Below are 26,970 nucleotides of genomic sequence, written 5' to 3'. Positions count from 1 at the left end.
GGATTGATTCCAGATCACATCATTAGAATGCTGAGACCGAATTCATCTTCATCCACAAGATCCATACCCTCAGTGCTCTCCTCCTGTGGGGTGATATTGGATGCAGAGGATGAGCCTGGGCAGGACTTAAAAGAATAAGCAGCTGAAGTTCCAAAGAGCTGCAGCACTTTATCAGGCAGTTAGTGCTCATAGCATGCTTCTCCAGCCATATCAAACCATATCTGATGTACAGAATAGAGGTGAGGGTCTGCAGGGACATGCGGTTCCTCAGCTTGTTTTTAACGACACTCATTTGACTGAACAGCCGTTCTACCTCAGCGTTTGAGTGTGGGAGGGAGAGGACAGAAACTGCTGCAGAAGCCAAGTCTTCATATGGGTTTATGCCAGCTGAATCTCTGTACTTTTTAACTTAAGCCCAGAATGTCAATGTGTTTGTTGTTTCCTCCCATTTCTGAAGGTGAATAGACCTCCACTGATTAATAATTTTATCAATTGTGTCCGGACAATATCCTAAAAGATTAGCAAATTTGACCATGTCTGTCAGGCTCTTGTTGTGGTTTAGTGTCTCCCCCACATTGAACAAAGACATGTGCTGCAGTATCTCCAAATTATCTTGGAGCCTCGCACTAAGTTCATTTGCTAAGGAGATGGTGTAGCTCACACATCTCCTTCGAACACAGTCCTCCTCCTCTGGAGAGAGGTTTAGCTGTGCTGCCTTGGACTCAAATACATAGCCAAGGTATGGCTTGGGAGAAATGTGGCCATCTATTGATTCTTTTAGGACATCAATTTTTGCCATTGGGTTAATGACCCTGCTGCAAACAGACTTTATAAGCCTCATTAAACAGTCAAGCAGCTTGAGCGGATCTGACTGTTCCCCCTCAAAGGCCTTAACAGCGGACTGCACCTCACTAATAATAGATTTTTAAAAAGTGAGATACAGGAGGTTCTGTGGGTCACTGTACATGGAATGTAGAACATCTGCCATGTAACCGTGTTCACTTGACATGGTAAGGCTGAAATGCAATTTTAGCTCCTCCCACTGATCTAGAATTCTGGACACAGCAGGCTCTATGGAAAGCCAGCGTGTGGCACAGACCTTTGTTATCAGCAAAGGCTTCTCCCCACAGTTTATTGTCTGATAGACAGCCTTGTATGCCTCTCTGTGTTTTGGTGAAATAGAGAACCAATTGTATGTTTCTCTTACAAGAAATTCCACACTACGTGGAAGAGTGTATTTGTAGACAGAGCTTACACAGCTAACTGCAGTGAATGACACACACAGCGGATAAGGACAAGATGTTGTAATCCTTCCTCCTCCCTAAGAATTTTGTGTACGCCATTGTACACTCCTGTCATTACAGATGCATTATCTGTGCCAATGCCAAGCAAGTTCTCCTTCTTGAGGCCACTCTGGCTATTGACCTAGTGTAGCAGTAGGCATTAGCTCCGCCTATTAATGCTCGGCTGGATGGTGATTGAGCTCTAGTTATGAGGACTATAAATGCGGATTGTGCATGTCACCTGTGAGGGCATTACACGTGACGTCATGTCATTGTTGTTCCGGCGCGGTGTGCAAGAGCTGGAGAGGTAAGATCTGCTGGTTAGCGACTCTGTTGCAAATGATTCCTGTGGCACTAGTTGATGTGGACTCCTTTGTTGTAGTGGACAGCGGAACTAACCGGCATATACTCGGCGGCGCGCGTTGTTGTGCGAACTTCTAGAGAAGCGGATGAGTTTCGTGGTTCTTTAATGATGTGCTGTTCAGGTATGTTTCTAATCTTTTACATTCAATGCCTCAGTCTGACTCAAGTTCGCTTAGTGAGTTTCCTCTTTGTTTTAATTCAGGTGTGTTTCATATGCCTGTTTAAGGTTATGGTGGGTTGTCGTCGTCATTGTCGTTCACTGGACGTTTTGATCAACAGTCCGGTTCAACATAAACTGCTGAGCGACCACAAATTTACTGCGTGCTGCTCTGCTGTGTAGCCTTGTTGACTAGCGTCACTGCGACATCTCCGATCTCAACGGCACTAACAACGTTAACTTTTCTCTTTCATTCCATGAGGACTGGTGTGGATGTTTTCATTGCCCGGGGGTTGATATTGGGTACTCAGAATGTAAAGAGTGTATATAAAGTCGCTTTTTGATGCTCATTCTTAGTCATCACTGTTTATTGTTTTGATTTAAGTTTTCTTGTTTTGTTTTCCTTTTTTCCTAATTCTCTTTATTTGTTTTGTCCATTTATTATGTGAATGTGTGTTTTGTTTAATTCTTTTTGGCTCAAGTGTGGTCTTTGTGGCCCGGTAAGAGTTAAACAACACCTGGTCTGTGTCTTTCTGAGGCTGTCTAGGATATCCGGTCATCCAATTGTTCTCATGAGAGTACCCTGAGTTAAGTGGTGAACGTGTATATTCAACGATGTCGTGAGGTAACAATCATCTGGAATGTATCTGCCTAAGACGAGAATGCTTTTTATCATACTTGTGTGAGACGAACATTGTGCAATTGGGTCAAACAATTGTTTTCGTGTTTCTTTTTTTTTGTTTGTTTTCTTTATTTTGTGGTATATGAGTCTGATGTGTGTTCTTTATTGTAGGCTTGGGCGGCAAGGAGATTAGGGGCGGCAGCCCTTCTCATCTTGGTGGGGGTATTTGGGGAGTGATTGCTGTGCCACCCGGAGGTGTGTGACTGAGTGCAGTGTGAGTGCACGTGTGTTTGTGGTTTTCTTTGTTTTTTTTTCTTTTTAGGAGAATAGAGAGGCCCCTTGGGTTGAGGGACTTGGCTGTCGTCCCCTATTTCCGTCGCCAGGAGCGTCCAACTTTGTATATCCTTTTTGTGGATGTTTTCTTTTTTTTTCTTTGTGATCGGTTGGATCATCTTAAATCAATAAAAGCGATTTTACTGTTTGTACTTCACCCCTGTCTCATGCCTGACTCCAGCTGATACGAGCCTGTGAGCCTTGTGTGCTCCTAATATGTTAAGGGCGATTCCCTGGTAAAGAAAAGCCCCCAGGGTGGCGTAGTTGGTTTATTTATTTTGTGTACTCGTTCTAAGAGCCCGTACGCCACACTAGCATCCCCTCCCTCCAGCTCAACAAGGCCTAGGTAGGTGGCCACTACATATGCTGTCTCCTCACTAAAATACCGAATCACGATTCCGAGGTATTTTGAGACACTTACATCGGTGCTCTCATCAAGGAGGAGGCTGTATTTGGAGTCACCAATATCAGCCACCAGTCTTTCAATGAAATATGGGGCCAACACCCCATTTATCATTTCCGTGCACTTGGTACGGTGCATCCGAAAATGTTGGGCTGCAGTAGAATCAGAGAAAGCAGCTTTGCATGCCTTACCAATGTGGTCACAAGAAAGAATGGAACAATGCTCTGCAATCGCCATTGCCATGGTTGCCTCTGCATGTTTGCAAGAGTCTGCATTTTTTGGAGCAAATGTTAACGTTGTTTGCTTGGACTGATTAAAGGGCTTGGACTTTTCCTTTGAGTTGAGGCATGCTTTTTGACATCGGACAACTTGGCACAAAATTCTGTCTTGCAGTACAGACAGTAAGCCTAGGAATTAACTCCCATTCTTTCCTGTACTAAATATACCTTAGAGTGTGACATGATTGCTATTTTAAATGTTTTTAATGTTCTAGCTGTGTGTATTTGTATTTATATTTACTTGTGTATATATCCGCCTTTTATATTTATATTATGTTCATATGTTTAATAAAGTTGAATTTATATTGTGTGTATATGCGTTTGTGTATGTGTATATGAGTTTGTGTATGTGTATATGAGTTTGAGGGGGGAAAAAACGGTAAAATTAAATGGTTTGAATTAAAAACAAAGGAGAGGCAGCTGATATGTGATCACTGATTGGTCCCTGCTAACACAGCGTGCACATGCGCAGCGCATTTATGTCTATGTCAGCTAGTGTGCAGTTGAATGTGCTGCTTATAGTTTTTGGAAGAAATGAGGAAAGATGTAAAATCTCTACCCTGCTAGAAATAAAGGGTTTAGTAGCAAAGGAAGTGGTAAGAAGCCTTGGTGTCCAAATAGATAATAATCTAAATTTTAATAATCACATAAAAACAATCACAAAATCAGCGTACTTTCATCTTAAAAATATTAATAAGCTAAAAAGATTCATGTCTAAGGAGGATCTTGAAAAGATCATACATGCTTTTATTTCGAGTAGGATTGATTATTGTAATGTGCTTTTAACAGGACTCCCTAAAAAGAATTTAAAACCGCTTCAAATGGTACAGAATAGTGCAGCCAGAATCCTTACTAAAACCAAAAGAATAGATCATATTACTCCAATCTTAAAGTCCTTACACTGGTTACCAATTAGATATAGGATTAATTTTAAGGCACTTTTATTAGTTTTTAAGTCAATAAAGGGGTTGGGACCAAAATATCTTTGTGATATGTTTCAACCGTATACTCAATCAAGACCCCTTAGATCACAACATAAACAGCTTCTACTAAAACCTATTGTTAAAACAAAACAAGGGGAATCAGCTTTTAACTATTTTGGCGTTCATCTCTGGAACCAGCTTCCAGAAAACATTAAAAACGCTCCAACTATCACAATTTTTAAAACTAGATTAAAGACCAAACTTTTTTCAGATGCTTTTTACAGTTAATGTGTGTATAAATAAATATATTTATTTATTTATTTTGTTGGTGTCATATATTGTAAAATTGTATGTAGTTTCATATTGTTATTTTTATTTTTTACATTTTTGTGTGAAGCGCATTGTATTGCTGCTGTGTATGAAATGCGCTATACAAATAAATTTGCCTTGCCTTGCCTTGCCTTGCTCCTCTCAGCCGCTCACGGACAGAGCAGACGCAGAGAGATGTCGCTGCAGTGGGGAAGTAAGACGTCACGCTTGCAGTACTGGCGATAAAGTTGAATTTATATTGTGTGTATGCGTTTTTATGTGTGTATATGAGTTTGTGGAAGTTTATTGTTATGTTTGGATAAGTACAATGTAGAGAGTCTATAAATATACGATCTGAAGTCGGAGAGTTCAGAAACCGAACCGGAATGAACTAAACCTCTGAATGCTCTGAGTCTGATAGTAGTGAATAAATAACCGCAATGCGCATGCCAAGAAAAACGGTCAAATTAAATGGTTTGAATTAAAGGAGAACTCGGCAACTCTTGCGAACTCTAGTCACTTCTTCGCTGATTTTCCCTTTTGTTGTCGCATGTTTTCCCCACGAGCTCCCCCTACAGCTGTGGGGGGGCGTATATGTCACAACATGGTCGTAAAAAACTCACTTGCGGCGGCCTCCTCCCCCTCTCTACCGCTGCTCATGTGTGTTTGTTTTGATCGGAGCAAGCCAACTGTATCGTGTGGAGCTATGTCTACTGAGGTGGGTAATCTGGTAATACATCATACATGCATGTGTGTTTATGTTGAATTGCCATAAAGCGATTCGTGTTTCGCGCTCGTTCTCGTTCTCGCTTCTCACGAGACTTCCAATTTCTATTTTGCCGGGATGGTAGTCCCCATGTTGCAAGGTTGGTTTTCCGCCTGGGAACGATGGGGGGAGCGGGGAAAGTCACCAATATCACCAGAACAGGTTGTTTAACCATCCAAATGATTTCTAGACCGTTTTATTAAGTTAAAAAAGTTACCAAGTTCTCCTTTAAAAACAAAGGAGAGGCAGCTGATATGTGATCACTGATTGGTCCCTGCTAACACAGCATGCACATGCGCAGCTCATTCATGTCTATGTCAGCTAGCGTGCAGTCAAATGTGCTTGCTCCTCTCAGCCGCTCACTGAACAGAGCAGACGCAGAGAGACGCAGCGGGGAAGTAAGACGTCACGCTTGCAGTACTGGCAAAATTTGGAAAGTTGCTAAGGTTTGTCCTAAAAGTCGCTAGATTTGTCGCTAGTCGCTTTTTGAAAAAATGTCGCTGAAGGGGTCTGAAAAGTCGCTAAAAATAGCGACAAAGTCGCTAAGTTGGCAACAATGCTCTCACCGTCTTCAAACAACACGAACGAGCAGAGAGAGAGAGAGAGACCCGCCCGGTCGCGCGCGCGCACTCTCACCGTCTTCAAACAACACGAACGAGCAGAGAGAGAGAGAGAGACCCGCCCGGTTGCGCGCGCGCACTCTCACAGTCTTCAAACAACACGAGCGCTGTCTTGCTCTCTCTCCCTCACGCATATTAATCAAAATCAATTGACACACGATAGTAAAAGGTTAGGCCTTAACAGAGATTAATGCTATCTTTAAAATAGTGTACTGATCAAATTGAAGGCTACTAGAAGAACAGTTGGTAAAATCAGCCACATTAATACCAGCTTCACCAAACTATATGAATTGCAATTGTACTCTAGAGTTTGTCATTCCCAATCCCCTGTAATCATAGCTAAAAACCATGGTGACATTTCATTAAGTAGGCTATTAATTTTTGTTTTTATGAAATAGCCATACTGTGCAATAACTCATAATGCGTATCTTTATGTACATGACATTCAGTCAGTAAAAACACTTTCTTAAGTCTCACGAGCCTTAACACATACCACAGTAACAGCTTGGTTCATTTTGAGTCGAACATGCCGAAAGTAATAATTGCGGTTCAATCAAGCGTCAGGATAATTTCAGTAACAGAAAAAAGTTCAGTAGCAGCTCGTACTGATTCAAAAGTGTGTTAGAATCTCTAAAAGAACCGGCTCATAAGAGTCATTTAGGACTCGGACTACACTGGTTGAGAATAATAAACTGTATTTTATTAAATATGTTAATTTATCATCAATCCGAAATGTGTGCCATTAAGGCCAGCAACAACACACCCCATATTTGCATATTACAATTAATTTTCAAAGAAACTTGTAATACAAAAAAAAATACTTTTCATGGGTATTTTCATTGTGTAAAGTTTCATTTTGATAGGAATAAAGGGAAAAAATAGCCCCATTGGGGCGTATTGTTGCCTGGCCTTATTGGCACACATTTCGGATTGATGAGAATTTAACACATTTCCTCAACTAGGATTTCTTTTAGTATGTTGTTCTGGTCACCTCATAGAAATGATCTATGCTGAAAAGAAATTATTTTATAATTAGTCTGTCGTAAAATGCTACTTTGCCTGGACTAAAAATAAATTAAGTAATTGTGATTATGATTTTTTTTTTTATTCATGGCCAAAGTATCATTACTGAAATCAAATATACATTCATTAAAGAAAAGGAAGAGAAAATATATGATAGAACTGAGTGGCAGGGACATTAGCCTACATAATTTAGAAATACATCTGAATGTATATGCCTCCAACCTTACACTGAACAAAGACCATAACCACTATTCTTGTCATGTAGCCTATCCCAATTACAATTTCAACCTTACAATTACAATTTTGTTATTGGTATTTTACTTTCATTTTCTTGTAAACAAAAGTGAGTCTCCTGAGTCAGCGATAGATAGATAGATAGATAGATAGATAGATAGATAGATAGATAGATAGATAGATAGATAGATAGATAGATAGATAGATAGATAGATAGATATAGACCAATAGAGGGATAGAGAAATAAATGTTATACTTGTTACCAAATCTTTATTTTTGATAAACCAGACAACTTTTCCAGTCACATAATAAATAAAATTAAGACAACAACTTACAACATACTTTCCATTTCTTTTTCCAGATGCTGAAAACATGATGCAAAATGTTGAGACGAAGGTATAATACTCAGATTTTCATTCCATTCCAAACTCCATTCTTTTTTTTTATTATTATTATTCAATTTACAGTTGAGATAGTTACCTAAATGTAAAAAATGAATAGACGCAAGACACCTGTTTCCAGTTCAGCATTGAGGAGAAGAGCCAGAGTGGTCCTTAATAGAAGGTTAATTGATATCGGCCAGGAAACACCTGCAGCCACACTTCCTCCCAGAGATATTGGGTCTCCAACAGATGATGTTGCAGAACCTGAAAATGAAATCATGGAAGAAAATCTTGGATTAGATCCAATGGCAGCTGTTGTGTCTGACCCAGAGGATAGATCTTATTATCAAGATGATAGTGATGTAGAAGAAATATCTGACTGGGAGGAACCAGAAAAACTCAGAAATCGTCTTTCCAACTGGGCATTAACATATTGTATTTCCCATATTGCACTTTCGGCTCTCTTGGCAATATTAACGGTCCACCACTGTGACTTGCCAAAAGATGCACAAACTCTTCTTAACACAAGAAGAGATTATTCTGTTAGGGAGCTCTGCGGTGGCCTATACCACTACATTGGCATTATTGAGGCGTTAAAACACCCTTTCCCAGTGGAAAGACAAGCTTGTCGATGGATGTTGTTTACATCTTCAAATGTCAGTGGATGGCCTGCCACTTTTTAAAAGTTCAGGTCTTCAGTTGTGGCCCATTTTAGGTAGATTGGTTGGAGTACCCATGAAAGAACCTGTAGTCATCGGGATGTACTCAGGTATAAAGAAACCTGAATCATCAAAAATGTATCTCACAGATTTGGCAAATGAACTCTCACAATTACCGGAGGGGTTTACATTTGAGGGGAAAAGGCTCACTTTAAAAGTTCATTCGATGATCTGTGACGCACCGGCAAAATCCTTTGTGAAAGTCACAAAGGCTTTTAACGGTTACTATGGCTGTGACAAGTGTATTCAGAGTGGGGTGTACCTCAACCACCGTGTGCCAGGGAGAGACGTGGACAGAATATCCAGAAATCTTCTAAGCTTAAGACCCCACATTCCTTCGGAATTTGCTAGAAGGCCAAGAGCACTGAACAAAGTGGATAGGTGGAAGGCAACGGAGTTCCGTCAGTTTCTCTTAAGCCTGGAACACACCAAGCCGACGGTCGGCCGTCGGGCAGTTTCCGTGCGTCGGCCGACTAAATCTTCTCGGTGTGTTCCGCACCGTCGGCTGAAATTGGTCCTCGTCGGCTTTGTAACGGGCGATTCGACATGTTGAATCGGCGTCGGGCCGTCGGTGAAAGAGGGAACTCTGATTGGCTGTAACAAGTCAGTGCACGAGAATAATAGCAAAACAGCGAGCAAAGTCAAAACGGTACAGATAGTTCGGCTGTTCTAATGTTACGTCATCTTACCTGGGTGTTCCTTGGCTAATATTTAAATATTAACACGAGAGGAGTGGAATAAAGAAAGTGTTTAGCAGGTTTGATATTCAAAACGGTAAGCGCGCACTGCTTTGTTTACGTTTGTGTATCTGCAGCCGGCAGCGTCCGTTTCCCTTTTTGAATGATGAATATAGATGAATATATCTGCAAAAATAGACAGTTGTCTCATTTACACGCAGGCGCAGAACGCCCTTTCTAGCTGACAGTCGGCAGAAGTTGTCTCGGTGTGTTCAAGTGCAGCTTTTTACCCCGACGCGAGGCGACAACACAGTCGGCTTTCATCAGCGCTAGTTCGTCGGCGTCGGCTTGGTGTGTTCCAGGCTTTATACACAGGGCCGGTGGTGTTGCGTGAGGTGTTAAGACCTGATCTATATGCAAACTTCCTGCTGCTGTCGACAGCCATGGCAATGCTGGTCTCCCCTTTCTTTGCCAGAAAGTACAATGAATATGCCAACAGCCTCCTTCATGCTTTTGTGGAACATTTTGCCCGCCTGTATGGAAATGATCAGCTAGTGTACAATGTGCATGGGTTGACCCATCTTGCACAGGATGCAAAACATTTTGGCAATCTGGATGTTATATCATCCTTTCCATTCGAAAATTATTTGCAAAAACTCAAGGGTTTTGTACGCAAACCCTCAAATCCCCTGGCCCAAATAATCAGACGCCTGTCCGAGGGATTAAATGGTGGTGTTACAAGTGACCAGCCCATCAAATTGTGCAAAGAACATGCCCGAGGCCCTATCAGAGAGGTTCACCATGACCACAACATGTCGAAACAACACATTTCTGATGGGCAAAAATGTGTGTCAAATAATTAATATAATTGACTGTAACGGTGATATCATAATTGCCTACAGACAGTACGGGATGGTTGAAAAGTTTTTACATATCCTTTTAATTCGGACATTTTAAACATTGTGATACCAGCTGACCTAGACCATAAGATAAAATTTTCCAAACTGTCATCTTTCACACAAAAATGCATGGCTGTCCCTTTCAATGAGGCAATGGTGGTTATACCGTTGTTTCATATGAAAGACTAGACTTTATTTTTGAAAATCATAGTTCAGTTCAGTTCAGTTATGTATTTTTTTAATCATCTTATTTTTTTCACAATGATTTTTAAAAGACATTTTGTGGAGTAATTTTCCTCGACGAGGACATTACAGAAGTTGTGCCGAGGTCATGGGTTAAAGGTGATGAATGTTTTTGGCCAACATTCATTTCCGAGGAAAAAACCCAAAAGGCCATAAAGAGGCATGAAATGCCAGGCCCTGGCTGGAAAATCTTCAAAATAAAAACACTCTTTGAAAAAGGTAAATAAACAAGCAAAAGGGTAATTCTATGTCTTTCCATGTTAGGACAACAGTTATGCCTTACTTCCTTTGTCCTTAATTATCTCCATATCTGTCTTTCTTTATTTTTTTATTTTTTTTATAATAGTAGATGACTTCAGTAAGGCAAGGCAAAAGCTGAAGGACTACAACAGAAATGGAACGGCAGTCCTCCAGTCAGAGGATGAGAGCTCAATGGCAAAAAGGAGAAGAAAAGCGACACAGTATGTACATTATAGATAATTGTTGTATTACTGCAAAAGCTATGGCTGGGGATGGGTTTAGGGTACAAAAAAAAAGCCTTTGTTCATGCCTGCCCATTGAATGATGCTATTGCCTTGTCATTACAATTTGACCTCTGTCTTCACTAGTTACCCAGGATTTGAAAACGGCAGTACTGACTCTGAAACTGAGCAGACTCCAAAAAGAAGACCAGAGTCTCGGCCTCTCCCTATTAGCGCTACCCTTCCTAGTCTCCCTCCAGCCCCCCTCTGTAAGTTTTGATTTGATTGCCAACTGCAACAATGTACAGTCCAGTGATTTGTACCACTGCAATATGTTGATTCACGGTTATCCCTTTATCCAAAAGCGGACATCGCAGCGGACATGGGTCAGGAGTCTCTGGACAACACAGGACAGGAAACCTATACAGACATAAGCTGGAATGTGAGGAGGGAGTCAGACCCCTTCAATGGTAGGAATCATGCTCAGTAGCAAAATTACAATACAAATAAAAGTACAAAGGTGATGTTCTGTCCTGTTCATTTCTCTCCTTGTCTGACAATCTGCCTCTCTTGTTATCATTTTCCCTCAATGGTCATCTAGTAATCAATAGCTCAGTGCACCAGTCAACACCACCACCACCTCAACACTTGAGTCCAGTGTTTGACATTAATATGGGCTTCCCCTATTCAAATGGTGACTTTTTCATACAAATTTACAAGTACATGTGTACAATAAATATCCTGTATATATACTTATTTTTTTCTTGTTTTCTGATTTTAACATTTACATACCTTTCCTCAATTAGCCAGCGGTGGTGGAGAGCCTGGAGGTCACCTACTCTTCAAGCCAACCTTCAGGGCCAATTCCTTGCACACGTAAGAAAAAGAAAAAAAGAGTGTTAACAATGTTTACAACATATATATATATTTCACTTCAATGACAATTAATAGGTCATTTTCATTAAAGTGCATTAAAGTGAAATAACTGAACATAAACATAGAACCTTGATAAAAATGATCATAGAAGAAAATATCAGATGGCACTTAGAGGCTTTTGCATCTGAAGTCTTCATATATATATATATATATATATATATATATATATATATATATATATATATATATATATATATATATATATATATATATATATATATATATATATATATATATATATATATATAGTACAGGCCAAAAGTTTGGACACACCTTCTCATTCAATGCGTTTCCTTTATTTTCATGACTATTTACATTGTAGATTCTCACTGAAGGCATCAAAGCTATTAATGAACACATGTGGAATTATGTACCCAAAAAGAGTGAAATAACTGAAAACATGTCTTATATTCAAGTTCCTTCAAAGTAGCCAGTGAGAATCTACAATGTAAATAGTGTAGTGTGTCATTATTGGCTGATTACATGACTGCTTTGATGGCATGCACCTGTGAAGGGAGTACAAAGGGACTTTAAAAAAAGAGGTGTGGTGCAACCGGGTAGAGCTGGGGTGGTGAAAACGTTTTGGCTGTCTCTCGGGGATAATAGGTCCTCCGGAGATGAAGATAGCTAGTTAGCTAGCTGCCTTGGGGTGAGATAGTTGAGTTGTAGAGGGGGGGAATTAGTGTCACCGATTACCTCAGAATATTGCTCGGCTGAATGCCCAAGTGCTACCGAGATTCTATGAATGAATGCCCACGTGCTACCGAGATTCTATGAATGAATGCCTACGTGCTACCGAGACTTTATGAGTGCCGTGACGCATACGACGGATGGATTTTATGAATGAACTTTAAGTTCCGCCCCTGGACGGTAGAGTTACGTCTTCGGTGAGAAGACGGGTTGCTGCTCGCACTACTCACCCCCTACGGATGAGTCTTCTCTGCCCCGCGAGAGGGAAGTGTTTTTAATCTATTCCTACATGAATTGTTTGACTGTGTATTGTGTAACGGACAGTGGGTTGGAGAGGGAGGTTGGGGAATTGAGAACGGAGGAAACACGCCTTCCGTGTGTTTACTGTGTGCTGTGCAGGTTGGGGTGTTATGTTGAGTATTAAACACTGTGTGACGTATTGAGCGTGAAAACTCACTGTGTGTATATGAAGTGTTGTGCCTTGCGGAGTTTCCCGTGTTTCTCTTCCCTGGCTCCATATCTTATCTGTACCCGTATGATGAGTTTTAGCCTTCTATTTTGAAATAAAGTGTAAATTCTCTTTGATTAAACCGGCTGGCTGTTCTTTGACCACTGTAGGGCTGTTTTGAGGTTTATTACAATAGTCATGAAAATAAAGGAAACGCATTGAATGAGAAGGTGTGTCCAAACTTTTGGCCTGTACTGTATATATATACAGTATAGTGTGCAGCTGTGGGTTGATTTTATTGACCATCATTGTGTGTATTATTTCCTTAATGTTTAAATAACCTGAGTCTTTTCTCCAGATTAACACTTTTTTTTTCAACTTTCACAATGTTTCAGCGGCTCAGCTACATGGCCTATTGCTTTTGGAAAACCTAAAGCAGCAGGTTGACCAACTCGCCACCACCGTGAACCTGCTCATGGCCAAGGTCAATAACGGCCTCCAACCAGCAGCCTTTGAGTGGTCCGGGGAATTTCAATTCCCCCTGGAATCAGATGCAGAGCTGGACCGCTTTGAGGCCTGGCTGGCAGACACTGCCAACGATAGGCAGAAACATGCCCTTGTAAGCATATTCCCCCAATATGTTCTCATTGTACTCAAGACGCTTGTTTCATCTTACACTAAATCTAATTAATCTAAAGTAATATTTATTGCTACAGTAGACTAAGCTCTTTATGATGATGTAAATGTAATCTAATTCATCTAAAGTAATATTTATTGCTAGACTAAGCTCTTTATGATGATGTAACTTGAATGTTATGGATAAAAGCATCATCCAATTGCCCACATGTCTTAATTGTGAAAAAAAAACTGTCAAAAAAGTGGCTTACCTGTTTAAAAACTTGTGCAACGGTGATCCAACCACTACCACTGGCGTCATGCCCCTAGGTGAATACCCTGTCTGCTGTCGGGGGTGTGGATTTGAAGAGGGTGACATGGAATATTCTATCATACCTGTTTTCCTGCCCCCTTTCCCGAACAATTAATTGGAAGGGTGTGAACAAGAAGAGGGCCCTCCACAGGATGGCATCACGGACCCTCCTCAGCCGTAAGTAGGCTATTGCTTCAAATGCCCTTAGTGAATTAGTATTTATTCACTCAAAAGTCTTACAGACTACTCCTGGAAAAGAGTTTAGCAGTCAAAACTGATTGTTATACTAATACGTATATATATATATATTGTCACAGTGTCTGGTTTATGTTCCTTGGGTCACCACTAGATGTCCTCCTTCCCCACGGTGTCCATCACACTCTTGAACTACATCCCCCATGATCCTTGTCTTTTCATTGCACTCAGCTGCCCCTTATCACTGATCATTGCACTCAGCCTGTTCCCCATTAGCATTGTTATTTCCCTGTGTATATATACCCTGTCTGTTTTAGTATGTGTCACGGAGTCCTTGTTTGTATCACACCACTTCCAAGTTCTGTTCTTGCTGTTGTCTTGTACCTGTTTTTGTTGGATTGCTCTATTGGATATTGACCTCTGCCTGGACTGGATACGATTTTGGATTTGCCCAATAAAATATACTACTGCATATTGGATCTCTCTGTTTCCCTGTGTGGATCGTGACAGAAGGACTCCGTCACATCTTGATCCAGCGGTATGTATTCAAACCTCTCTTCCCCAGCCACTGAACAGGAGAGGAGAAGATTATTTGAGGGAACCCGACTGGTGATTTTTCGTGGGACCCGGGGAGGTCGCAGAGGAGTGGATGGGCGAGAGGGTGTTCAACACCACTCTCCACCATGGCCCCCCTTCGACTCTGGGTTGATGAGGTCCAGCCCAGAGCCCCATCCGCCACTGATTCCGCCCAGCTCAGAACCGGCACATTGCCATCAGAAACAGAGGAGGAGAAGGAAGACCTCCTCCATGATTGTTCCGGTGGTCCCAGTTCCGGTGGTCCCAGTTCCGGTGGTCCCAGTTCCGGTGGTCCCAGTCTCGGAGGTCCCCGTGCAGTCTGAGATAGACAGAGCAGCTGAAACTCTGTTGGATTACTTCGAAAGACTACATCAGACCCTGGAGAGTGCCAAGACTGTCCATGGCACGTCTGCCGAGCCTGTGTCTTCGGACAAGATGGCCACCGCCGAGCCTGTTCACGTCACGCCTGCCGAGCCTGTGTCTTCGGACAAGATGGCCGCCGCCGAGCCTGTTCACGTCACGCCTGCCGAGCCTGTGTCTTCGGACAAGATGGCCGCCACAGAGACTGTTCACGTCACGTCTGCCGAGCCTGTGTCTTCAGACAAGATTGCCGACGTCGAGCCTGTGTCTGAACTTGAGCCGGTAGTGTCTGTTCCTGAGCCGGAGCCAGTGTCTGTTCCTGAGCCGGAGCCAGTGTCTGTTCCTGAGCCGGAGCCAGTGTCTGTTCCTGAGCCGGAGCCAGTGTCTGTTCCTGAGCCGGAGCCAGTGTCTGTTCCTGAGCCGGAGCCAGTGTCTGTGAGCCGGAGCCAGTGTCTGTTCCTGAGCCGGAGCCAGTGTCTGTTCCTGAGCCGGAGCCGGTGTCTGTTCCTGAGCCGGAGCCGGTGGTGTCTGTTCCTGAGCCGGAGCCGGTGGTGTCTGTTCCTGAGCCGGAGCCGGTGGTGTCTGTTCCTCAGCCGGAGCCGGTGGTGTCTGTTCCTGAGCCGGAGCCGGTGGTGCCAGTTCCAGTGCCTGAGCCGGTGGTGCCAGTTCCAGTGCCTGAGCCGGTGGTGCCAGTTCCAGTGCCTGAGTCGGTGGTGCCTGTTCCTGAGTTGGTGGTGCCAGTTCCTGTTCCTGAGTTGGTGGTGCCAGTTCCAGTTCCAGTGCCTGAGCCGGTGGTGCCAGTTCCAGTGCCTGAGCCGGTGGTGCCAGTTCCAGTTCCTGAGCCGGTGGTGTCTGTTCCAGTTCCTGAGCCATGGCCGCCCGAGGGGTCGTCTTCTGCTCCGCCGTGGCCGCCCGATGGACTGTCTTCTGCTCCGCCCTGGCCGCCCGAGGGAAAGTCTCCGCCCTGGCCGCCTGAGGGAAAGTCTCCGCCCTGGCCGCCTGAGGGAAAGTCTCCGCCCTGGCCGCCGGAGGGAAAGTCTCCGCCCTGGCCGCCCGAGGGAACGTCTCCGCCCTGGCCGCCCGAGGGAAAGTCTCCGCCCTGGCCGCCCGAGGGAAAGTCTTCGCCCTGGCCGCCCGAGGGAAAGTCTCCGCCCTGGCCGCCCGAGGGAAAGTCTCCGCCCTGGCCGCCCGAGGGAAAGTCTCCGCCCTGGCCGCCCGAGGGAAAGTCTCCGCCCTGGCCGCCCGAGGGAAAGTCTCCGCCCTGGCCGCCCGAGGGAAAGTCTCCGCCCTGGCCGCCCGAGGGAAAGTCTCCGCCCTGGCCGCCCGAGGGAAAGTCTCCGCCCTGGCCGCCCGAGGGAAAGTCTCCGCCCTGGCCGCCCGAGGGAAAGTCTCCGCCCTGGCCGCCCGAGGGAAAGTCTCCGCCCTGGCCGCCCGAGGGAAAGTCTCCGCCCTGGCCGCCCGAGGGAAAGTCTCCGCCCTGGCCACCCGAGGGAAAGTCTCCTCCCTGGCCACCCGAGGGAAAGTCTCCGCCCTGGCCGCCTGAGGGAAAGTCTCCTCTGTCCTGGCCGCCCGAGGGAAAGTCTCCGCCCTGGCCGCCTGAGGGAAAGTCTCCTCTGTCCTGGCCGCCCGAGGGACTGTCTGCTCTGCCCTGGCCGCCTGATGGACTGATGTTTCTGCCCTGGCCGTCTGCACAGCCTGCTCCGCCCAGGCCACCCGATGGACTGTCGTCTGCTTCACCCTGGCCGGCCGATGAACTGTCTGCTTCGCCCTGGCCGCCGGCTAAGCCATCACCCCCTGTTCCTGTTCCCCTCCATGGACCTGGCCCCCCATCCCACCCCCTGATCCTCCACCGTTCCACCTCCCTCCTTGACTCTGGTTTTGTTTGTGTTTCTGGGTCTTGGAGCGTCTGGTAGCCGCTCCGTAGAGGGGGGGTTATGTCACAGTGTCTGGTTTATGTTCCTTGGGTCACCACTAGATGTCCTCCTTCCCCACGGTGTCCATCACACTCTTGAACTACATCCCCCATGATCCTTGTCTTTTCATTGCACTCAGCTGCCCCTTATCACCGATCATTGCACTCAGCCTGTTCCCCATTAGCATTGTTATTTCCCTGTGTATATATACCCTGTCTGTTTTAGTATGTGTCACGGAGTCCTTGTTTGTATCACACCACTTCCAAGTTCTGTTCTTGCTGTTGTCTTGTACCTGTTTTTGTTGGATTGCTCTATTGGATATTGACCTCTGCCTGGACTGGATACGATTTTGGATTTGCCCAATAAAATATACTACTGCATATTGGATCTCTCTGTTTCCCTGTGTGGATCGTGACATATATATATACATACAGTACAGGACAAAAGTTTGGACACATCTTCTCATTCAATGCGTTTTCTTTATTTTCATGAATCTACATTGTAGATTCTCACTGAAGGCATCAAAGCTATTAACCCTTCAAAGTCGACTGACGCTCTAGAGCAGGGATCAGCAACTCCGGTCCTGGAGGGCCACTGTCCTGCAGAGTTTAGCTTCAGCCCTGATAAAAACTCACCTGCCTGTATCTATCTAGTAATCCTGAAAACACTGATTGCCTTGTTCAGGTGTGTTTAATTAGGGTTGGAGCTAAACTCTGCAGGACAGTGGCCCTCCAGGACCGGAGTTGCTGATCCCTGCTCTAGAGCGTCAAAGTGTGCACGTCTGACATATCTATTAATAGCTTTGGAATGGATTAAGGTATTAACTTACTTTTTTTTCTATGAAAAAGCTGACATTCGTCTGTGTAATAATGAGTAGACTGTGTTGGCTTCCGCGAATGATAAGCCTTCCGATCTTCTACAAGCATTTAGTAAAAAAAAAAAAAAAAAAACCTTCCATATTTGAGTGCAAATCTGTAGCATTTTACCGCAAAACAGAGAGCTGGTACTTTACCCTATCAAATGATATATAATGCTGTTGGTGTGTGAACCAATCACAGACCAATATAAAACAAACAGGGACATTATCAGGTGTCCTAGGAACGTAAAAAAGGGAGGGGTTATGAGTAAATTTCGCGCGTCTTCTCCTCAGACACAATCTTTTATATATATGGTCTTTGGACACGATAAATTTGAATGAATGGTGGACAACCAGAATGCCTATTACCGCCGCGCCAGCCGCCGCGGCGAAATTACCGCGGCGAAAATAAACCAGCCGCATTTCAAAGTCGTTCCCGAAATGACCGCCAGGTGGCGCAAAGGGACATTGTGCAAAACAGCAGCATTTGCCGTATTTTAAAATGTAAGTGGGTTAAATATAAAACCCTAAGCCTAATAGGCATATTTTTCATATATATAAATAGGCCTATTAGGCTACAACAGAATAGAACCAAAGATAGAATCAATTTTACAGCTGAAAAAATAGAATCAAAAGTTAAAAATAGAGACGATATTAGGAGCAATGACGCTGAATATTTTTACTATTCTATTGAGGAATTAGATAAACGAAGAGCTCTCGTGAGCGATACAATTGCATAGTAATTTATAGTGATTTCAAAAGCAGTCCTTAAAAAAAAATACATGGAGTAGTGTGGCATAATTTGAGAGATTACGCGGAACACGTTTTAGTTAAGATCCTGGTTTCAATGCCCTTATTTGTATATAGGCTAGACTACTGCTTTAAAAAAAATTCACAACGCGTTTTGAGATTGTTTTAAATTAAACATTGAAGTTTAAAATGTAGTGTTTTGGCACACCAGGCCGAGTGGCGTTACGCATTGTTCAAAAATCAGGTTTTATTCTGGCATGTTGAATTGGCATTAATATTATTATTATTTTTTATTAGATTTAGATTTTAGGTTTCGTTAGATTTATTTTTCTCATAACAGCTAAAATAACTTAATATCCTTGTCTTCATATGATTTTTATCAATAAAGTGTTTTCTGACAGTGTCGACTGCAAAGATGAAGTTGACGATCGCCATATTTGTAGTGAACGCACCTAGAGAGAAATGCACAAAGACATAAGAGTAGCCTTTTTCTTTTTCGTTTTGAATTATTTCGTTTGAAGACATTTCAAGCTTTGTGTATTTGATGTATTTATCATGTCTGTGTGAGGCATACGCTGAGTTTCGTTAAGTTAGGAGGATGAGATGCGCTCCAGCTGACGTGCAATGCAAGTGACCGCGCGGGCGCCTCTATGATTAGTGTCTGTTTGCTTCTCTTACTTATTGAATCCAGATAATTGGGTGATGAAAAAATAATTAAAATTAAGATACAATTTATAGAAAACGAAATTCACTTTAAAAAAAGGTTTTCTACTAAACAAAACTTAATGAAGTGGTCAAAATCATGTCTGACCCACTCCATATCCATCTCTCGATATAATGCATCTTATCTTACTCGTGCTGTTCACTTTTCATATTCAACATAGATTGAAAAAACAACATTATAATATTTTAACAAATATGATACTAAATGAGATTATTTAATGGCTACATAAGCCATTATTGTAAAGTTGAGACACCTTAAATAACTTGCGTTCGCAGCAAGCACAAATTGTGATTTTTGCTGTGCACTTGCATATTAGTGTCAGCTGGGAAGGAAATATAGAGACCAGACCTCTTGGAACTTTAATTGAATACATAGCGTTGGTAAAGCATACTGAAATTACATCCCTACAAATGTATTGGGCCCTACTGAAAATAAATGTATCGAATTTAAGCAAAGTAGCCTAAATGTTAAGACTGTAAGCCCTTTGCTTTTTACGTAGCCTAAAGGACTCTTATAGCCGACTTTGGGTTAATTTAATTTGTAGAGGATTTTTTTAACTCAAACATTAACACTGAAATAAATTAAACTAAATTATTGTAATTTTTTGGCACACCACGACGAGTGGCGCTATGCATTGTTCTAAAGCAGGTTTTATTCTGGCATGTTGAATTAGTGTTCGACAAACGCGGCAGCGCGTTCATTTGAATGAAGAGCGCTTCTCGCTCGTGTGAGCGAACACACACTGGAACGTTAGGCCATGTCGCACAGAGTGAATAGTGGCCGAGTGGTTGAACGTACGTTACGATCAATTAGATGACACGGGTTCGAATCCCGATCTAACTTGGACTACTGGTGTTTTTATATTAGCCTATTAATGCATTTTATAGTCTATTGTTGATGCAGAGAGATTTGTCTTCTAAAACATAGTTTTTTGCTTATAGCCTATTTACAAAATAAAATCGCCATGCATTTCCATTTTACACTAAGGAACAAATATTATACAATGACTTTACTTCTGTAGCCTATAATAATTTATATGACGTTTAAACGACAAACAATAAAATCAGAACCAGTATTCTGTTGCGTTCATGGTTCCAATGGCAGTAATGCATCCACGGCTTTTCAAAATGTCTCAAAGCGTTTTGAGATTGTTTTGAAATATTGAAGTTTATAATTAAGTGTTTTGGCACACCACGATGAGTGGCAAACTCTTTGTTTTGTTTTGCAAACTCAGCTAGCCTGTGGGGGGTTTGGAGAAGGCAATAGTTGCTTTATCGTGGGGGTGCAGGACAGAGGTGTTAATGTTCCGTCTTTCATATGGAGAGTGTCGGAGCCAGCCTGTTGAGCAGGCAAAGGCCAAATTCTTTTAAGGATTAATCTCAAAATCTCCAAAAGTCCATAGCCTATGTACAGTAGGCCCTATATCTTATTAAATTATATATTGTAGTTTTATTGATTGTATTTAAAGGTTTTCCACAAACAATTTCAATTAAGCAGAAACATTGCTCTTTAATTCGCGACCCACCTCGTTTTATTGTAAGGTGAATTCAGCAAGGCATGTTGTATCTTTGAAGGAACAAAAGCTATTTGTTACAGTTTTTTCTTTCGTGATTTGTGTGGATGACACACAGGGGTTATGAGTAAATTTCGCGCGTCTTCTCCTCAGACACAATCTTTTATATATATGTGATGCGATCTGGGAAAACCCACCACATGGTGAAATTTTACCTATTACAGGTTTTGATATCATATGGATGCTGGTATCAAGCCCTTTCCAAATCTGTTTTTATTTTTATCATAGCTTGTTGCTAGCAGAAGTTATGTTTATCTGAAGTCGGCCGATCTCTATGATTTTCTGGAACGGAATTTTGAGAAAAACAGGTTTAAATAACTGTCACCGTTGAGACGCGTCCATCTCGCGATTGTTATGAAACTGCGTGACGTTATAGTTTAAACAGGATTGGCGCGAAATGCGCACTATACACATTCACTGTACATGTATGCGGTTTATTTTAAAGGTAAACTATCTTTGTAGTCTTACGAGACGGACAGGTGTATGGGATATACGGCGATTGTTTTTTTTTTTTTTTTTTCACCTCTGCCGGGCGCTAATGGTCGCATAGAATGCATTAGAGAAAGAGTATTTTCAGCTTGACACTATAAATCGCTGTTTTTCTGCACTAAACAAGGGAATTTTGCCAAGATATTTTCAGAGATAAGAGAAAAGATGTTATAGAATAATAATTTAATGGAAAAAAAAATTTGACAAAAAAACTGACATTCAAACTATTTTGGAATTTACTGAAAACGGCCCAGCGCGACATCCGACGGGTTTTCCCAGATCGCATCACATATGGTCTTTGGACACGATAAATTTGAATGAACGTTACTATGGAGATAGACGTTTTTGTACTACGTTACTGTGGAGATAGACGTTTTTGTACTGGTTTTGTACATAAACATGTACATAAATTCACTGCCGAGCAAGCTACTGCAATGATTTTTTTGGAGAGCGACGAGAGTGATAACGGATCTGATCCAGACCGATTTGATTCGGATGAAGAGGATCAAATTCTGGACGGAATCGATCCATTTGAGGAGTAAGTATGAAGGACACTGTCAAGAGGAAGCAGAAAAATAGGGATGGATCCTGGGAGAAAACAAACATACCAGTACCAAAGCCTATTGTGGATTACAACATGTACATGGGGGGAGTGGACTTATCAGACCAGCTGATACAGTACTACTCAGTTCATCACACAACCAGAAGATGGTACAGAACAATGTTCTTTCATTTTATTGACATTGCTGTGACCAATGGCTTTATAATGTTCAAAGAAATACAAAAGCTGAGGAACACACCAGCCACCCACCTCATCACCCACAGGGCCTACGTGGAGCAGCTTGTGGCTGAGCTGTGTGGTGTCACAGTCAGGGCCGTGCCTGTACAGAGGAGAACTGGACATACACCTGTGCCAATCTCAAAACCAATTGCAAGGCTGAGGTGTGAGAAATGTAAGGCACATGAGGTCCCAAGAAAGGACACTTCATGGAAATGTAATGAGTGTGATGTGCCACTCTGCCTACAGCCAGAGCGTAACTGCTTTAACATGTGGCACAACATGTAAGAATAATGATGTTCAAATCCAGTGCACAGTGCAATTATGTACAGAGTGGCGTGATGCCAATTACTTTCCAGTGTATAGAGTGGCGTGATGCCAATTACTTTCCAGTGTATAGAGTGGCGTGATGCCAATTACTTTCCAGTGTATAGAGTGGCCTGATGCCAATTACTTTCCAGTGTATAGAGTGGCGTGATGCCAATTACTTTCCAGTGTATAGAGTGGCCTGATGCCAATTACTTTCCAGTGTATAGAGTGGTGTGATGCCAATTACTTTCCAGTGTATAGAGTGGCCTGATGCCAATTACTTTCCAGTGTATAGAGTGGCCTGATGCCAATTACTTTCCAGTGTATAGAGTGGCCTGATGCCAATTACTTTCCAGTGTATAGAGTGGCCTGATGCCAATTACTTTCCAGTGTATAGAGTGGTGTGATGCCAATTACTTTCCAGTGTATAGAGTGGCCTGATGCCAATTACTTTCCAGTGTATAGAGTGGCTTGATGTCAATTACTTTCCAGTGTATACAGTAGCGTGAGGCCAATTACTTGATTGTAAAAGTGTATCTTTCTACTCTGTCATTATGTAATGTGTTTGTTTTATATGTTTGGCAATGCAGTGGCTGTGTTCGTGAGCCCCAAAAAAATGTCCCGTTGGGACAATAAAGTATACCTAACCTAACCTAACCTAATATTCTGTGTTTTTTTCCCAAAAAACGTATGGTGACTACAGTCACAGAAATGTAAATATTTATTTTGTTTCTTTATATTTTTTCACCCAATTTTTTACAGGTGTTCTAAACCCTTTGAATAATCAATATTTGATGTAAAATCCCTTATTCATTATGGTTTGCTATTTTTATATAATAAAAAACAAAAAATTTAACTTCCGTTTTTTGTATATCTTGGTGATATATCACATCAGAACTCATACAAGTGTCTCAAGAAGTGTATTGAAAATGCATGCACCTTATAGCTGAGAGTCTATAGAATCCAGAAATATGACTCTCTTCACTCTGCCATGAAAATTGACCCTTCCAGAAGCCGAAATATTAACATAGTGTCTGGCGGACTTAAAACCCCTTAGACCTTAAAGGGTTAATGAGGCCATCCTTAAAAATATTCTTGTTTGCCGTAACCCGACCGACCCTGTCAATTTAGTACCGACCCAATTATTTATTTATTTCCCCTTTTAGTCCGACCGACTTGCCGGTTGTAAACTTGCGTTAAGACCGACCAATTGTTTTTTAACTCTTCAAACAACTAATACAAATGCAATAAAATAATATTAGTTATTAAGTATTGTGAATATAAATTGCTTAGACATACATACAAACATAAGCTACGTTCTTTCTTTTAAATAAAAACTCGTGGCGCGTCATTATGTTTACACCAGGTTTACGCATGTCACACTACGGCCTGCAGGCTAAGATCGCTCCGTTTCATTCACTGTCAATGGTTCGCGCTTGGTAATGATGGCTGCGGCTTTACTCTAAAGATTATTTCATTTTTATATGTTGTTGAATATGGTTTATTAAAAAATAAACATGTGAAAGCGTGTTATATAGGCTACATGTCATGTTTTAGTCAGTAATGACGACGCTACTGCAACACGCATCGCCGCAGATGAGAAGCTGCATCAACGTGCTATCGCAAATCAAAGTGAAAGTAAGTCGCAGACGCTTAACACACGATCATCTTTATTAAATGTAAAGAAACGAAATGATCTTACCAGGGCTGTTTCCGCTTTCTCTTATTGCGGGCTTTGATTCAGAAATTTTAGCTGTTGACCAATAAAATAATAACTGTTGCTTTCGGTGCACTGCATTAAATCTGCATATAGCGGGAATTGAAGATCGGTTATATCCGCAAAAAAACAACAACACACATCTATGTAACCAGGTGTAAATAATTGAATCGTTTTGATCAATCAGATTGCAATCCGATCTGAGAAAACGCAAAGTGGCCTGGTGTAAACAGCCCCTAGACATCGGTGAAAAATGTTCTCTCAAGACCCCCCCGACCCCGATTTTTTTTTTATTATTAAAAAAATATACTTTTTTATATTATTTTTTATATATATAAAAAAATAAAGACCTACCTACCGACCCTTTTTTTCTTTTTTTTTGCTGTTACTGCAAACCAAAATATTTTTAAGGATGGCCTGAACACATGTGGAAAGATGAATTTTATTAGCTTGAGCACAAAGCTAATTTTAAAGTTAAAGCATTAGCCTTACTGAAAGATAGACTGCCAAAGAATTAAGCATGTGAACTATAAACATTAAATGTCTTGTGATTAATTATACATTAATTTACAAATAAATACATCATAAATTATTTTGTAGAGAAGATTATTTTCATAAATTAACTTTTTTTAAAGATGGGCTTAAATGGTACAGTGCCACAAAACGCATGCAAACTATAGCCAACACAAGCTAACCTTAAATGTAAAAAACTTAACATTTCTCAATGTGAGCTCAAAAAAAATATATATTATGCTTAGTCCACAGTATATTTAATCTCCATACATGTCTTTGTAAACAAATCTTAGATTTTTAAAGGAAAACAATGTATTTTTTCACCATTACCGACTATGGTACCATTTAAGCCCACCTTATGTGTTTCAATGAGGAATCCCTCAAATTACAAACTTTGATACATTTTCTGAATGAAAGTGTTAGGCTAAATGATAACATTTCTTTGTCTGCTTTTATCTTCCGTACTACCTTAATTTACAACTATATTTTGATAAAAATTGAACACTGTGTAGCACCATTATATAGGCCTAATAGATGTCTGCTAATGTGTATCATTTGTTTTCAGTGAGAAAATGCCAAAAAGGAAAAACTACAGCACCTGTTCAAAAATTGTAGAGGCATGTAGCCTTTACCATGAGGGCACAGGGGCAATTCCAGCGTTATGGACGTGACATTTGCAGTCAAAACTTGAAATATAAATTCTCAGAAAATGCATTTAATACCAATATTGTAATAGTCTACGCATGCGTTTTATATTTAATATGAGGGAAATACACATCCGTTATGGACGTGACAAAAAAAATCTCTAACTTTTTGTTGCCAAAATATTTTTTAGTAATTCTGTGAATTGCACTGCGCAAACCAAAAGTAATAGTACCCACCGAATGAAGAAGGGTTGGCTCTCCACAGAACATAAAATATTCATTTTATGTTATTTTTCGTTTTCGCATTTATGAGGAAAAAACAATGTAACGGACGTGACAGTTCTCAGTTACGGACGTGACCGCTCTGAAAGCGGCACTTAAATACTGCTTTAAAACGTTCACAGAGACCTCAAACAGGCATTTAAAACACCAAATATTAAGGATTGGCATTATAAGCAAAAATAATATTCGATGTTTGTTCGAAAATCGTACCTCTCCCCCAACATGCTCACCAGTAAACGGCGTTCACTTAAATCCCGCTCCAACATTACATTTGAGTAGGCATTTAGTCTCATATTAATGTTTAAATAAAATAATTGTATTTTTTTATTTCATATGTTGATTATATGAAAGAATAACAGCATGAGTAAGATCATAAGATGTGCAATATATCGGATACAGTATATCAGTGGGCAGACATGATTTTGACCAATTCTTTAGTTTGTTTTTTTTTGTAGAAAGAAAGCCTTTCTTTAATGTGAATTTCGTTTTGTATAAATTGTATCTTAATTTTAATCAATGTTTCATCAACCAATTGCCTGGATGGATTTAATAAATAAGAAGCAAATAGGCTATAGCAGACAATATAATCAGGACACGGAGGCGCCGTCGCGTGAAGTGGAGCGCGCCTCATAAATGAACCGAAACTCCGCGAATAAGGTAGGCTACTTGCCTCACATACCTGAGAAATATATCTATAGGACGTCTGAAATGTCTACTTTTAAACTACTTTTAAGTCGTGAGTCAAAATGATTGCAATATCACTATTATTTTGTCAGCTTGATCGTGGGATTATGATGAATATGGGAAAAACGCGACATCCCGAGGGAAAAACGCGACATCCCGAAGGAAGTGTCCTATGGCTATAAGACACATGCTCTTCTTTAAGTCGTACTGTATCATATACTACCTTCTGATATTCATATTTCGTCCTGTAACTGGCAGAGAAAGAGAAGATCCGTTCATGTGCGCTTTATCCGCCGCGCACTGAGGCGCTATACAGAAATATACCACGCCGTATTAAAGAGCAGTCTCTATTGTTTACATTTTGTTATAAAATAGACTGAATTTGAAAGTTGAGACATTGAAATTAATATTTTAGTATTGTTGCTCACCTCATATGTGGTGGAAAAACAAGGCAATTTTCTTAAAATTTCTGATACAGCACATTAATACAGTATATTACAGATCTAAATGGACAACTTAAAAGGGGTTTTGATCTTTAGGTAAAAACTTTATTTTTTCATGGTAATGATTACCTTTGCGTGGAATTGCCCACAGTTAAAAACTTGTCTTTGCTAGCAAAACAGTTTGGAGTGGACAGAAAGTCTTTGAGGGAGAGAGTGAAGGCAAAGGTCAGAGTTGATGCTCATCAGGGACGGGAGACCTTCCTCAGTTCAGCTGTAGAGAATGAGATTTCAGAGTGTCTTCAGGTATCCTGTGAACAAGAAGCTAGATTATGTTATATAGGATAAGTGTAAAATGGAAGAAGGGAAAATGTGAGGTGATCTTAAAGTGGCTTAGACTAACATGTCTTTTTACAATCCTTAAAGGTTCTGTGTGGCTGGGGTTGGGGCTTCACCCGTTCAGAGCTTC

General features: G+C 41.4%; 1 protein-coding gene across 1 annotated transcript; it reads left to right on the top strand.

The window, feature by feature from the left end:
• The first annotated feature begins 10,333 nt into the window (after positions 1–10,333).
• LOC308689580 (uncharacterized protein) lies at positions 10,334–26,970 on the top strand. Its single transcript, XM_081363368.1, has 9 exons — positions 10,334–10,454; positions 10,582–10,696; positions 10,844–10,965; positions 11,062–11,166; positions 11,298–11,390; positions 11,503–11,572; positions 13,166–13,389; positions 13,716–13,875; positions 26,928–26,970. Exons 1-7 carry the CDS (start codon positions 10,403–10,405, stop codon positions 13,215–13,217), a joined length of 609 nt encoding a protein of 202 aa, XP_081219494.1. The 5' UTR covers positions 10,334–10,402; the 3' UTR covers positions 13,218–13,389; positions 13,716–13,875; positions 26,928–26,970.

This window comes from Scardinius erythrophthalmus (assembly GCF_964197995.2).
Source record: "Scardinius erythrophthalmus genome assembly, chromosome: 4".
Lineage (NCBI taxonomy): Eukaryota > Metazoa > Chordata > Actinopteri > Cypriniformes > Leuciscidae > Scardinius > Scardinius erythrophthalmus.
Note: the sequence above shows the minus strand (reverse complement) of the source record. Positions and strands in the feature narration are given on the sequence as shown.

Bases quoted from the DNA above. Each gene is read 5' to 3' on its own strand.
- LOC308689580 (XM_081363368.1), top strand. From the start codon at position 10,403: ATGCCAGGCCCTGGCTGGAAAATCTTCAAAATAAAAACACTCTTTGAA. The intron at 10,455-10,581 runs GTAAATAAACAA...TTTTTATAATAG, and splicing joins AAAAACACTCTTTGAAAAAG to TAGATGACTTCAGTAAGGCA. The intron at 11,391-11,502 runs GTGACTTTTTCA...TTCCTCAATTAG, and splicing joins GGGCTTCCCCTATTCAAATG to CCAGCGGTGGTGGAGAGCCT.